The 14,966-nt window shown below is 42.2% G+C and overlaps 1 protein-coding gene across 2 annotated transcripts in view; it reads right to left on the bottom strand.

The window, feature by feature from the left end:
* Positions 1 to 12,943, bottom strand: part of CA10 (carbonic anhydrase 10) — a 208,650-nt gene extending 195,707 nt beyond the window's left edge. The window contains exons 1-2 of one of the 2 annotated variants that reach the window (XM_042802670.1): positions 12,648 to 12,943; positions 11,428 to 11,922 (exon numbers count right to left, since the gene is read on the bottom strand). In XM_042802670.1, the coding sequence (XP_042658604.1) occupies positions 11,428 to 11,488 (61 nt within the window). In that variant the 5' untranslated portion in view covers positions 11,489 to 11,922; positions 12,648 to 12,943. The remainder of the gene's footprint in view (positions 1 to 11,427; positions 11,923 to 12,647) is intronic. The other variant, XM_042802669.1, reaches the window with a different exon arrangement.
* Between the last annotated feature and the right edge of the window lie 2,023 nt (positions 12,944 to 14,966).

Below are 14,966 nucleotides of genomic sequence, written 5' to 3'. Positions count from 1 at the left end.
ATACGAATGCTCTATTTCAAAGATTTTAAGTTCTAAAGTATTCAGTGACAAATAAATTCTGAGGTGTCCAGTAATGTGATCAAGACACACTTCATCATTTGGTCCTTCACAACAGTTATCAGGGTATTAGTAAAGAAGCCATTTAAAGGGAGACATTTCAAAAAGGATTTAAATTCAACTGTTACTGCTGTAGTCTGAAATCTGAGACACAGGTTCTTTTTCAGGACCATTAACAGGAAGATGCTGACTACCTTGTCAGATAAGCTCTTTTATTACTGCAAAGTAAGTATTTTAAAACATAAAACCACAGCAGACACAGAAGGTCCTAGCTACACAGAGTAAGGAACTAAAAATGGAAAAGTTACAAGCATGAGTTATAAGAGTTATTTGCTGCTGTTTGTGAAGTATCAAGTAGAACCAAAGCAAGACAACATCTGGAGGACAGAAAGGAGAAAGTCTGCAGGCTGTGTGCCCTTTCGTACATATAGCCCAAATACATAAATATGATGTAAATGTAATGTAGAGCTTTGTCCAGACATTTTTATAAATAGTGCGATATTTATAAAAACTTTTCTGCTCATGGGAAATTTATTCATAATATATGAAGCCTTACCTCATTTAAATCGTGAGGAAATTTTCTACTGATACATACTGAATATGCTATCACCTTCTCTCAGCAGTAGAGAGGACATGTTTGGCTTGTATTCGTCTCAGAGGGGTAGACAGTACCTCGAGTATTTTTATGTTCTCCACAAGAAGTTTCCTGTATCAGTCTGACTGAACTCTGCTTATGCAATCTAGACTGTGCTAGCTGTTTGCACAAAACTGACATGAGGTTTCCCAAGCACCACTGTTGGCACCACCTGGTAGAGTGGGTCTTCCCTCACCACACAACAGGGCTGTGCCACTGTCCCCTGTCCCTCCACCAGTCACACCACGCAGCCCCACAGCCCAGGCCTGTACGCAGGATGCCTTCTTTATATCAGTATGGACTTCTGATCAAAATAAAATTAAAATTTGTGCTGGAAAAGAAGTGGAACAGAAATTCACACATGAAATGTATTGTGTATTACCACTCATCTCTTGTTATTTCACTTCTTAGGTTTTTGGTTTTGTTTACCAGACTCCAGGGGAAATCTGTTTACTATTGTGAAAAATGGTGTCTGTTTCATTCAGGGCAACCATAGCGTGCAAAATAATAAAGAATCCAAATTATTTTAATTCTGATGGTACAGTTTCTCTTGTTATGTTAGTCATACTAGAAAAGTCCGTATCTTCACTTTACCACACAAAGAACTGATATAATTTTACCTGGATAAAAAACTCTTTTCTACAGAACTGTATAATTTAATCAGAGATTACAAAAATTTCTTCTCATCTTAGCTGGGCTTTTCCAAAGAATATGTATTATTCATTTAGTATACCACTGCTGCTCCTTGCTTCAGCAAAGCACTTCAGCCCATCCTTAATCTAAGTTGTTTTATACAATTACATATTAAGACTCAGATACAGCAAAACACTTAAGCACGTCTCAAGTTTTGCATTTTGCTGAATCTGTGTATTAATGTATCACAATAAAATCTAAAGAGGATGACTAAGTTTTTAGCTTGGAAGTATGAAAACATACTTATGCTACCTAATAAATATAAATCATATTATTTATTACTCTATTTTGCATCCTGTTCCACAGTGAGCTAAATACCTGTGACTCCAGAGCAAAGGCACAATTACAGACTGGCAAAGATGAATTGGTAACAACTTGGAGAGAGTGCCAGGGGGGCTACTGAAGACAAAAATTATGCATCTGCAGATAACTTTAAATCCCACCTGCAATTACTAACTGCCACATAGTACCCTCAGGATCATCTGGGAATATGAGAGGAAACTGTGGAGTCCTTGTAGATTACTTTGTTTTCCAGCAGACACAAAAAAATAAATACTATAACAATAAGATACTGCTTATAAATATGAATGTGAATAAAAAAAGAAAAAGAAAAACAAGAAAACACAAACGGTGAAGCCAGGTAAATATACTGGCAAATAAAAAGTGGGAGTTACCAGACATCATGGGAGAAATGCCCTGGGGTGAGGATTTCACTCCCTGAAATAAATTCACATATTTGTACATAGCATATCCAACAACTGCATCAGTACATAAAGGAACCTCTGGGTCTGCTGAGAGCAAATTTCAAAGAGAAACTTTAGGGCCAAAACCTCTGGGGCCCTTAACTTTCTGTTGTCACCTACACCTGCACCGAGTGGATGAGGAAAAGTGCTGCACTTTGAGGAACCGATTCATTACTCATAGTCACAACAAACACATAAAGAGGCCAACAGAATGAACGTCAATAATTTAAGCAGAATTTAAATAACACATGTTTATGAAGAAACCTTGTGTAGATCTGAATTTTATCTTAATATCACACAATCTCCTGGAAACCAATTTAAGCTAAACCCTAATTGATATAATTCTTAAATATATCATAATTATACCTCACAGTAACTTCACTGATACTACTATGAAGAGAAAAAATACTTTGTAATACACTGACAGAGAAAGAAGGAGGGATCCAGCCTCTGAGAGGACACAGCAGGTCCCACTCTGTGACCCTTCACTCCCAGGGAAGCCACACAAGTTTAAACACCGAGGATAAATCTAGCTGAAGCAAACTGCACGAAGTCAAGAGGCAAGGGAGCAGAAATAACCACAAACTCACTGCTCAGCTGGGCTTCAAGTTCTAGATGTTTAAGAACGGTTGTTTTATGTTTCTTGGGGCCAGCCTACCAGGTTTTTCAGATGTTTCCAGGAGTTTGCAAGGGCAGGCAGTGCCACAGGGGCAGTCACCTCCCTGTGGGGCACAGCTTCTACTCCACAGTCCTCTGACATGAGGAGCAGGGAATGCCATGCAGGCCAGCCACCCTCCTGCCATCACCAGGCATGGCTGTGGTGAGGAAACACGACCCCGGCGAGGAGGCAGGTCCGTGGGCAAGCCGGTGAGTCCCGTCAGCGAGGTGAGGCGAGGAGCAGCAGGGCACAGAGCTGAGGGCAGGCGAGGGGCTGAGGTTAAAGGCAGCTCAGAGCCACTGGGGCACCAGACATGGCTTCTCACAGGTCTCTCCACAGCCTGACCCACGGCTACTCAGCTGTGCAGAATCAGAGCTGATGGACCAAGCCGCTGGACCCTGGGAATGGGGGACAAAGCTGCAGAGCCTGTGGGTTCATCCCAGGGCATCTGACCGCCTTCCCTCCTGACCCTGGCACCGTGGAGGCCTCATGCTCCCTCATTTCAGCAAGGTGGTTAACTGGCTCAGGGAGGTGGTTCAGTGTCATACCCTAACCAGAAACATAGTGTAGGAGTAATCCTAATGTTGCAAAGCAGAAATGAGAGTGAAAATGGACCGTAATTATTTAAATTGCTGTTGGGTGACCTTTCACATGACATTTTGCCTCAGTTTCTCCATCTGTGGAAGTGTGGCCAATACTGTATGCCCCCCTGAAACTCTCCCAAGCTCTGCCACCAAAATTCTATCTTTTTTTTTCCTTCTTTTTCACTGAAATATAATGCAAAGCTCTTCTCATTCATAACTTTCATTCTTAGAAAAATCCAGACTGCACAATCCCATTCAGAAAAACCTCCTGTCAGTCTCTTTTCACACACTCCCAAACAGCAGGATTAGGACCAGCATAAGGTCATTCAAACACCTTTTCTTCCCAGCAGCAGCCGCTCTTCCCTTCCATAGCTGCACCTTCCCACATGGGAAGTAACACAACTCAACTGCAAATGGTATGGCCTCTACAGACATGGTTCCACCTGTATTTGAACAAATCACTCATTTTCCATAACATTTCACTTTCAGGGGACACTACTAAAGTATTGTTATCCTTTTCTGCCAGCAAGCACAAATCTTCAGCACTACCCTTTTCCTAGAGTTTCTTTTCTCTGCCATGATGGCAAACACAAATTAATGTTCTTTCTAGAGGCCCAAGTACATCATACTGACAAACAAAATTTAATTGTCGTAGTAGCAATCCCTCCAGACCTGCTCCTTCAGTTATCCATCCACAATCCTGCCAGGAGTCCAGCTATCAGGCAGGATTTGCTAGAGGACATGGTCATTCCAACATCACTTCAAATCCATCGTCACATATACTGAAATATTTTTCTCTATTACTCATTATCTTTTAGCATTAATAAGGCAAATTCTGTAGCAGTCCTGCTGTGCTAGTCTTTCTACCCATGGCATAACAGAAAAACTCCATTCTGATGACTATTCTTGAAGCAGAACAGGGCGTTATAGTAGCTAACAGTAGGAAAGAACTTAAATTGGAAACAACCCACAAAACTGACAAGAAGATGATTTTTCAGAAACCATGTTTCCCTCTAAATCCATCTACTCAAACGCTACTTCCAAAAGCTAGAGATGTCAACACATTTAGAGGGAAAAAAGGGATAACGTTGCTTAGTTTCCTCCTCCATGCATGTGCTTAGAAGCCACTTTGCACTAGGCAGTGCACAACTCTATCTGTTCCATACTTCAAAGCCGGATGACAAACATACAGTATTCAGAGTTTGATCAAGTTAAGCACTAATGATAAAGGGAAGAAGAAGGAATGTCAAAATGAACAGATAACATTGTGGATATTATCTCTATACTTATTTCAGTGTCTTGTCAAAAAAGTACATTCTAATTAGTTATTTATGAATTACAGCTACTGTGATATTTTCCTGGCAATAATATTACAGAAGATTAAAATGTGAGGCATTTACGTTTAATTCTAATTTTACTTCAGAAATACAAATGTTACAGATCCATTAATTTAAACCAGAAATGTTTTCATATGGAAGAATACATGAAACAATGAAAGCACTTACTTTCTTTAGGTCTGACCATTGCTTTCAGTATGCTATGTATGCAGGAACTGATCACCTTCGATTTCTCAAGATGCATAAAAGAAAGTTAAATATTTTAGGGCTGTAATCCTGGATAGGCTGTACCTGGCACTCCACAGGAACAGAGAGACCTGACATCTAAAGCTTTTCTTATTGACAAGCTTTAAGTTTTTGCAATTTTTAAGGCCCAAATCTCATTAACGCTAAAGCCATTTATAACATTCTCGGAGTTCCAAGGTCTTTTAAGATGGGTGTAAATATAGGTTTCCTTATGCCTTCTTACCTCATCTGTCAACTGCTAAGCACTGCATGAAAATGTTTCCCATATTGACAAATAAGAAGTTTACACTTATGGGCACCTATGTGCCTATGAGGCACCCAGTACTTGTCTACATCACCAGAAAGCCTACTATACTGCACAGAATATAGGTCTAAAATGTTTCAGTCTGCTATTTTTATGACAATAATAACTTGCTATTTTATCTTCAAGAAATTCCATTACAAGACCCTTAACAGCTTTTTAACCATCAATGGTTAAACCAGCAATAAAATACTCTACTATGAATTCAACTTTAAACAGGTTCGGCTGCAAATTCTCCTAAGTGCCAGATTATTACACTTTTAAAAAATTTATTTCCTATTTATTTACCATTAATATTTCAATTTATCTATCACAATGGAATTTCTTTTGCTAACTGATATTCTTCAGTTGAGAGATATAAAGTGGACAGGCACTTTTACACTTGCTGATGGCGCTACGATGGAAATGCAGCCACACTACAGAGTACTGGCTCTAAACAAGTCATTTAAAATTTGATTCCTATTTTCTATTCCTTCCAACATGATGTATAGTTAAGATAAAAACAAGATAGGAGCAAAATAACACTTATCACAGTATGTCAGTGTTGTCCATAACTAACTGTCATCTAGTTTTGTCTGCTGCTTGAGCTGGTAATGAGATAATGATAAAACAGTTTTATATAGTCTTCTATTAACAGCCCAGATGGGCCAATCATCCACTTCAGTCTTTGCCTGTTAAGTTTAGCCATAAACAATCAGTAACGATGAAAACAGCAGCTCTCTCCTCAGCAAAATTACAACCTTTCAACCAGGAAAGAAAGTGATACTTTGACCAATAGCAACAAATAAACAAAACAGCCTTTTAGGGTAAGCAGGAATTCCTTGTTCATTGGTATACAATGAATATTCATAATGCAAATAGAAAGCCATTTCAATCCCTGCTGAATTTAAAATCTAGTTGTTGTAGATTTAAAAACTGAAACCTTTTCAAGAATATCGAGGGCAAAACTTCTCTGTGACATCAGTTGTATCTTACAGACTTCAGAAATACCCTAAAATTGAGAGTGCTTATTTGAGTTGGGGTTTTATTGCTGTTTTTAGTAATTTTGTCTTGGAGTCTTGGTATCTAGTTCAGTTGATTAACAATGAGGCAACACAACAAGGCAAAGAGGTCCCTTTGAAAACTGGGTATCTTCATCACTGAGATTTGGAAAAGAACAGCGGCAATTACCAGTTTCTTTCTGTCAGTTTATTGGATGGAAAATAGCTCAGCATAATATGTGCAAAACTATTCATAAACGTTTGCTTCTACTACCTTTACATAAGCTAAAAATATGTGTGTTGTTTTGGCACTTTAGCACCTAACTGGTCATGCTCTAGCTGTAAAACCAACAATAAAAATAGAATGATGAAAAATACAGGACACACAAAAAAGTAAAGCAGACATTTATAGGAGACTACAAGGCTATTTCCATAGAATTTTAAAGCAGAAACATCTTCACACCTTTTGAAAAGGCGGCAACATCTCTGAAGTGAGAAAGCATTCAAGTGCTAAGGAACTGAGAGGCTTTGGATCCAACATATGGCCTCCATCCTGTGTTTGAATGTGAGCAGGAGGATTGAATCCACGTGGATTTTCAGTAACATCAACAAACTCTATGCAGGCATGAAGGTTTGCCCACACACATGAAGCTGTGGAGATGGGACAAAGCAGCAAAGAATACTATAATGGATTGGGTGCCAAAAGCTCTTAGCTACCAGAGGCACCAGGCTGCACGATACACCTTCCTATATACCTAGTGATTACCTTTTTCCATATGTATATATATATGTGCTATGAATAATTCCTTCCCCTAGGATATTACATTTCATATTTTAAAGTGTCAGAAAAAGCTATTTCTGTGACCCTATTTGAGAATAATTAACTTGGTTTCAACATTTTTGTGCAAACACAGCAATGAACTTTAGTTACTAATGGACATCAGAGCCTTGATATTCTTCTCTTCTACAAGACTACTTTAGAGTGAATTATCTCAGGTTGTACAATGCTAAATGAAGAAGAGTTATCAGACCTTGTAGATCATCATTCAACAGCTAATTCAAGCCCTGGCATAATTTAGAGTTCCTGTAGGACAACTCTGTGTTATGCCAGGTGATAACTGCTCAGAGACCACAGAAGCAGCGAGACAGAAAATTAAGTGCAACTGTGCTCCAAATACACACCTAGCCTTCAATGCCAGGAGATCCTACATCAGATGTTCAATACACAGTGAAATTCCTTGATAGACAGGATTTTTTTTATATCATCTTAGTTGTTCATGATACATGATTTATGATCCCTATGTGTTGCCAAACAAGCCAAAGAAGTTACATCATAAAAGGGATCTGCCCCTACGTGACTTGAGGATGACAGCAAAGGATGAAAATACTTCCAGATAATGAGAGCTGTAAGGATTGCGTGAATTTCATCCATATTAGTTCCCACAAGCCAAAACAATAATAGGCAATATATTAATTCATAGGAAACCACAAAGATGTTGAACATGCAGGTTTTATAAGTCATTCTGTTGATGGATTAACAGAAAATGTACCTAGAAACCTCCTTAATCAATGCCCATGACAGTAGCATTTTCTTATTTAAATGAAATATCCTTCAAGGATTTGAAAACAGCATCCTGTTTTTTTTTTCTTGAAATTGATTGTTAATATCCAGAATCACAGAAAGATTGTTTGCTGTTTATACAAGTGACTATGCAAGCAAAGGTGGCAGCCATTGTGGCATCAACAACATCCCACCTGAGATCCCTGATGCCAGCTAATCTCTGGTGGTATTTTTACTGAGGAAGGAAATTTTGGACATCATACCAACAACCATTATCCTCTTTCTATAGAAACAAGCATAATCCCCTTGCCATGATTATCTGCATCTTCAAAGGAACAACCAGAGAGGTCCTATTTCAGCATTATATCTACAGGACATCTTCACTTCCACTACCCTGTGTTCCTTCTATGCTGTAGTATCATTAAAAGGAACAAAACCCCAAAAGTTATAACACAAATCATGGCTATTTTTCCTCAGAGACTGTAACTCAAATAAATATGCACCGTGACTCTGAAGGAAAGAGATGGCTTTCATTTCTTTCTAAAGGATAGAAATTGTTTTCTTGGTCTTTCAATCTGTTCTTATTTCTCATTTGCATCTGAACAAAGAAACTAGATTCTCCTTTCAAACAAGCAAATTCAAGTAGCAGAAGTCTTAATTCAGTGTAACAAGAAAACAAAATTATTCAGTTTACAAAGTTCACAGATAAATTATTTCCCAAACACAAGGGCCGGTAATAAAAATAATTCCTAAATTTCAGTATCATTTCTTCCGAATCAAACAATTTATCATACACACAGGTAACTGACTACTAAAAAGTGTTAGGTATAGAATATTTTGAAAATATATATGCCTCTTTTTAATAGATTAAATTACTTTCCACATACTAAGTCTCACAAAAATTTATGTGAGACAGCAGAAAACCAATTGTATAACTTCATAATTTATTTTAAATAAGAAACATAGCATAAGTGCTACATTCAGCATAATTTATATTTAAATGTCATGTAAATACATAGTAGAAGATAATGTAACATAAGATCAAACTCATGTTTAATGAATAAGTTTACTAATAATGATAAACTAACATAATAGTCTATTCAATACAGTGACTGACATCATCCCTTGGAACAGCAGCCCTTAATAGGCCCTGGTCCAAATAACCACCAGCATTAGTAGGAAGGCCATCACAGGTTTAAACAGACACTGAATAAGTGTTTGCTAATGTTCAGGAAAGATCCATGCACGAAGACTAGTCTTGTATCTTCATTGCTGAAGCAACTGACTTAATAAGAAAGAAAAAAAAAAAAAAAAAAAGAAAAATACAATACTACCACACTCTTTAATTCACATTCCTGTAATTTGCAGCAGTGTGCTCAACTAGTGGATTTTGTAAGAATGACCAGTGCTGAAGTGCTAAAAATACAGTTTCTGGAATCCAGTGTTGAGGGAAACCGTAACAGGCTTCATTACACCTTCTCTTACTTACACTGTTATCCAGACATCCCAGCTAGGTAATATGCTACAAAACATAGTGTAAAAGGATGACAGAGGAAAGATACAAAGCATTAGTGCATTAGTGTCAGGCAGATATCTACAGATCTTAATCCTTTTTACCATGATGAGAAATACTAAGGATTCCTGAAAAAAATAAAATCCTTAGGAAAAAAAAAAAAACCTAAAGCATGCACAAGTCTCTATGTGGTTAAAATTAATTATTTGAAACCACAGCTTTAACCATGCAGCAAAAGAATCCCACCATTCACTTATTTACTTTATTCCCCCCCAAAAAAGAATGAAAAAGGAGAAAAAGAAAACAGAAATGTCTATCAGTCTGTTCTCTGTGATAGAGTGAGATGGAGAGTAACGAGAGCCCCTGCAGGACTGATCCCACTATTGGTTTCAGAAGCCTGGGTTCCCGTGTCTGAAGATGAGGAAAGAAGAGGGGGAGATAAGGAAACACTGGCAGCTAAATGTGTGGCATAAGGACCCGCACAGAATGGGACAGCTTCTTTCCGTCTCAGGATATTACTGTCAGAATAGCCAAGGAAGCGAGAAGCTTCATCTTTCCATTCTCACTGTGGTACTTTAAGAAGTGCCTAATTTGAAGAGGACTGGACAGGTGGCATATCACACTGAGCTAAATAGATAAGTGTGAGATTTAAATGACAAGAGGCAGCAGGTTTTGCTGTTCTAAAGAGTGAGAGAGTGAATTATTCTGATGGTACCGATGGGCACAAGTGGAAGGTCAGCCTGGGGTTTTGCCAGTGTCACCCGGGTGCCTGGTAGCAGATGGTGCCAGTCTATAGGGATAAAAGGGCTGACGTACCCTGTGGACTGACAGCAACACTATTTGCTCAAGCATAACAAAGTTTTGGGGCAGGAGCAGGCAATACAAATGAACATAGGCACTGCCACCCCAAATGTTAGTGTGTTCCCAGTCCAAGGGCTGTAAGGGAGGATCAGTCAGGAAGTGCTGCAGAAGGCGCGGTGGGGGCAGGCACTGCCAGGGTGAGATGCTGCAGGTGCTACTGGCCGGGGGCTGCGGCGGGAGGTGGCCCAGGCCCATCTCTGCATGGTCCCAGGGGAGCTCTGGAGCTCCCTCTCCCTACGCACGTCCAGGCTGGACACCGAGATGTCCACCGGGACCCCCCACCTCCTCTCAGCAGTGCCTTGCCTGGGTTGCTGCATTCCCATTTCCGGACTTACGCAATGACTTGGGGGCAGAAGCATCCTGCAGAGAAGTGGAACAGGAGGAGACACAGGCAGCCTGGATCCCCATGGGGCTCCCTGGAGTGTCCCAAACTAGAAAACTGGCCACCTCCCCACTCCTGCTTTCTGAAACATAATTATTCCAGCATGACTGACATGACAAATTAACAAGGCAGCCAGGGCTTCTGCAGTAGAAGGGAGTGTTTTCCCCAAGAATAAATTGTTCCAATCCTTTACGCTAGACACCCAGCCGTGCCTATTCATTAATTGGACAAGCTCTGGTGACAACTGAAATTACCCAACTTCTACATACTGGAGGGGAGAGAGATCTTTGCAAGCTTAAAGTGAGAAGCCTAAAGCTGGAATCCCAGCCACCAGAGAGTTGTTTGAATGGGGCTTTTTTTTTTTTTTTTAGATTAATTTTCAGAGCACAACCACAGTAAAGCTCCTTTTAAAAGCAGAGGCACATTCTTCAGCGTTATTCCTCCTTTTGCAGACCCTGAAGTGTGGCACCAGAACATGACATCTCTGCTGATGAACCACAAACCTTTTAAAATCCACAGATCAGACAAGTTTAAGAACTTCAGGAGCTATGAAATTCTGGGATTACTGCAATGTTGCAATTAATTATCACAATCAAGTACATTAGAAATTATAAGCATCTGCTTAATCAGTACACTGTGGTTATTTACTGCAACCAATGTACTGGAATTACTAAATAGGTATTGGAATTAAGGGGGGTGGGTGAATTGATGTTTGTTGATTTCTGTCACGACCCCCTCACAATACATCATTCATGTATTTTTCCACTACTATTTTGATTTGGGTTTAACCGTACCTCTTGTCCGTGATTAAGAGGAAGCCTGGGAACCCGGTACGGTATTTCTCCCCCCTTCCGCCCTTTCTGTGCTAGCTGCGTACCTGAAATGCAGACGATGAAATTCGCTTGCAGAAGAAAAAGCACCTCCCAAACAATTTCCATCCTCCGATTCTCATGCCAAGTGCATCCCTCGGCGAAAAAAAATAACAAAGATCAATATCGCAGTTTGAACGATCCCAGCAAATTTCCTTTCGGACTTGCAGACTGTATTCCCCAGATGTGCTGACAACACATGTCCGAGCTCTCTCTCTGCACAGCTCAAGCGAGATCCCTTCCCTTCCTTCGCCCTCCAAAAAAGACCACGAAGCCAACTGCCAGCACCGGGCTCTTCCTCCACGAGTGAGAAAAAAATCCACCAGATTTCCCAACAAGACATAGACAACAAACCCCAACCGATCCGGTCCGGAGAGTCTCTATTCCAGGGCGGCCAGGTGCAAGTTAACCCCAAACTCTGCACGTCTCAGCGGGGCAGAGCCAGCATGCCGGGGGCAGGAGGCGGCGGAGGGAGAGGGGGGGGGGGGGTTCCTCTCCTGCTGCTACAAAACGAGCGAAAAGAGATTAATACCTGCTGCAACGCATTCGCCCACCCTCTCCCCCCACACATACACGCCCGCCCCGCATGCTCCCGCACCTCCACGGCGCGGAGCACGTAGCAGCCGGCCCCCCCCCAGCCCTGCCGGGGTTTCTGCAGTCCCCGGCGAGCCGAGGCGATTTTCCGCCCGGTGACTGCAGGGGTCGTTCTTAACCCGCGCACGGAGCGGCCCTTCCCCGGCCGGGATGGCCCCGCCGCCCGCCCCCCGCCGCCGCGGCCCCGCAGCGCCAAAACGCCCCGCGGGGTGCGTGGGTGTGGGGGTGTGGGTCTGGGGGTGTATTACACTGGGGGTTGTGTGTGTGTGTGTGTGTGTGCCCCCAAATCTGAACGGCGTAAAGCGAGAGGCTGCAAGCAGCGGGGGCTCGCCGTGCACCGCCGGCCGGCTTCGCTAAGAACGCCAGTATTTTAAAACTTATTTAAACAAGGAGGAAAAACAAAACAAAGCCAAACTTCTCGCCGTTTTGGTGGTAGAGAGGGCATCAAGAGGATACAGCTAAGAGTTAGGGAAGTGCTTGCGCTTCGATGCATATCTAATTGCATCCCCCACTCGACAATACTTCTGCATAGATCCCCCGCCGCCAAAAAAAAAAAAAAAAAAAAAAAAAAAAAAGCAAAAAAAACCCCCAAACAAACAAACCAGTGTCAGTTTGGCTCCAACCTCTTACTTACCCCCAAATCCTCCTGCTTTTTATTTTTTTCAGCTCATCGGATTTGCCACTCCTGCCTGCAGTCCCAAAAACAAATCGAGGTCAAGCTCCGAGCCGCTCGCTGCAGCCACCTACCACCGCCTTAGCTGCAAGGAGGTACCACAGCTCGTCGGATTGCCCCCCCTGCTCCCTTAATTCCGACTATTTCGCCATTTCCCCGAGTTGGCGACCGTGCTGCGGGGGGCCGCGGGCCGGCGGGCGGCAGCGCCGGGGGCTGAGCGCGGCGGCGCGCACGGGCGCGGACTCCGCCGCGGAGGCGGTGCCTGGGCGGGCGGCGGCGGGGCCGCACCGCGGCAGGGGGGCCTGCGGCTGGGACCGGGCCGGCAGGTAGCGGGGAGGGAGGAGGGCGGGCGGAGGGGGAAGAAAACAGAAGGAAAAAACCTCCCTCCCGCGCGGCCGCCTCGGCTGTCTGTCTTCTCGGGCACATTCCAGAAGCTGCTGCTCACTTTGTTTAAAATGTGGGTCCAATTTTTTTTTTTTTTTTTCTTCACCTCGCCCACCCCACCCCCACCCCCCCCCCCAAAAAAAAAAAAAAAAAAAAAAAAAGGTGCACCTGGCGCGGGGAGAGGTTGGGTTTCCCTTTCTGCGGAAAGGCAGCGTTGGCAGAGTCAAGGGGCTGCGGGCCGGCGAGCTGCGCGGCCGGGGGAGGTGGGCAGGGGGCTGCCCCGGGCCGTAGCGCCCTGCGGGGTGGCTCGGTCTAGCGTGAAAGGAGGGATGGAGCAGGGGATTTGGGCTGCAAACGAAAATCCCAGATCGGGGCAGATGTGAAAAGGTGATCCTGCCACTGCTTCGACTGCGGATGCCTTCGCTGATCACTTAAAGGCAGAGGGAAGGGGGAGGGAGTGAGATGCTTTGGGTTTCAAACTGATATCCCAGCTCTTGGCAGGGATGCAGAGGTCATATTACAAATACTCCAGCGGGGGATGCATGCATAATAGATTGAACATAGGTTGGTTTATAAACAGTTCTCCAGCCCAGGGCATACTTGTAAAACCCACCTTTGTCTGGATTCTTGCAAAATGAGGATGCCTGGATCTCTGAATGGGGAAGGAGAGGATCTTTAAGAGAAGAAGTCACAGGCTAGGTTGTTATTTTCATCGACTGAGAAATGAGTAGGAGTCATACATTTCAAGCCATCCTGACAGTATTTAATTGTGATAGATCAGATTTCCTGAGTGCTTCAAAGCAACTGGATGGGACAAAACCATCAGCATTTGAAACGAAGAACTGGACTGCAGACGCTTAGTAGTCAATGTGATTCTTGTATTCATTTTGCTACTTCTCAGGGCAGTGTAAGTGCTCTTTGCTCTGCAGCAGTCTCTGCTGATGTTTACTCAATCTCTTCTCATGGGTTATAAAGATACTCAGGATTTTACCAGACTAATTACCATCACCTGCCCAATAAGAACAGCAAGGGTGGACACAAATCACAGTCATTCAAGGTTTTAGGGACAAAAGACCTAACTTAAAGAATTCCCATATTTTTGAATGGATTTTAAACAGTGGAACTACAGCAAGAGGGATTTCCTTCCTTGATAGGGTTGCAGAATGCTGAGTGTCATTTGAATATGTAAGTTTAGGCATTTGAGAATTATCCATCTTGGACAAAATGAAATGCATAGGATTTAGGGATCTAAGGCAGCCTGGGGATGAGCAGGCATTTATCAGGTATGCCATTATGTAGATACACCTTTGGACACCGAGTGAGTTGTCCAGAGCACCAAACAGGTATAGATTTTTAGAGAGGTTGAAATATGATTTGCAACTGGTTCCTGAAAAGTTAATGAAATAAAGACTGCAAGGAGTCCTTCTAAATCATTCTTTTAAGAACATGTTATCAAATGAAGGCTCGCATCAGCAGAAGAAACAATTATTATTGAACCCGAGACCTTGTTTGTTGAGTGTTCTGTGTTTTCAGAGTCATGCCACATAGCATATCAATTCTCTTTGCGCCTTTTTAAAATCCAGGTTAATATCTCCTACTCTGATATTACAAAAAGCTTGAGTGTCATCCCCTATCTGTAGTCGATATGTATTTAAGCAAGCTTTAGTAAATGCTCAGTAAATGTTTCCACTGATGTTTAACTAAACTCCTTTACTCAGATAGATTAATGTTTATCATGAATTTGATTGTAAATTCTGTTTTGGGCTTTCCCAACTAATTTCTTAAAATAACATCCCAATCCTGGACATCATAAACCCACAAAGAGACCCTTATCTTTTATGCTGACACCTACGCAGACATCCTTGTTCCTAAACTAATCTTCTTGAAATTACAGCA

Source organism: Tyto alba, unplaced genomic scaffold, assembly GCF_018691265.1.
Source record: "Tyto alba isolate M040663 unplaced genomic scaffold, T.alba_DEE_v4.0 Super-Scaffold_39, whole genome shotgun sequence".
In the NCBI taxonomy this organism is placed as follows: domain Eukaryota; kingdom Metazoa; phylum Chordata; class Aves; order Strigiformes; family Tytonidae; genus Tyto; species Tyto alba.
Note: the sequence above shows the minus strand (reverse complement) of the source record. Positions and strands in the feature narration are given on the sequence as shown.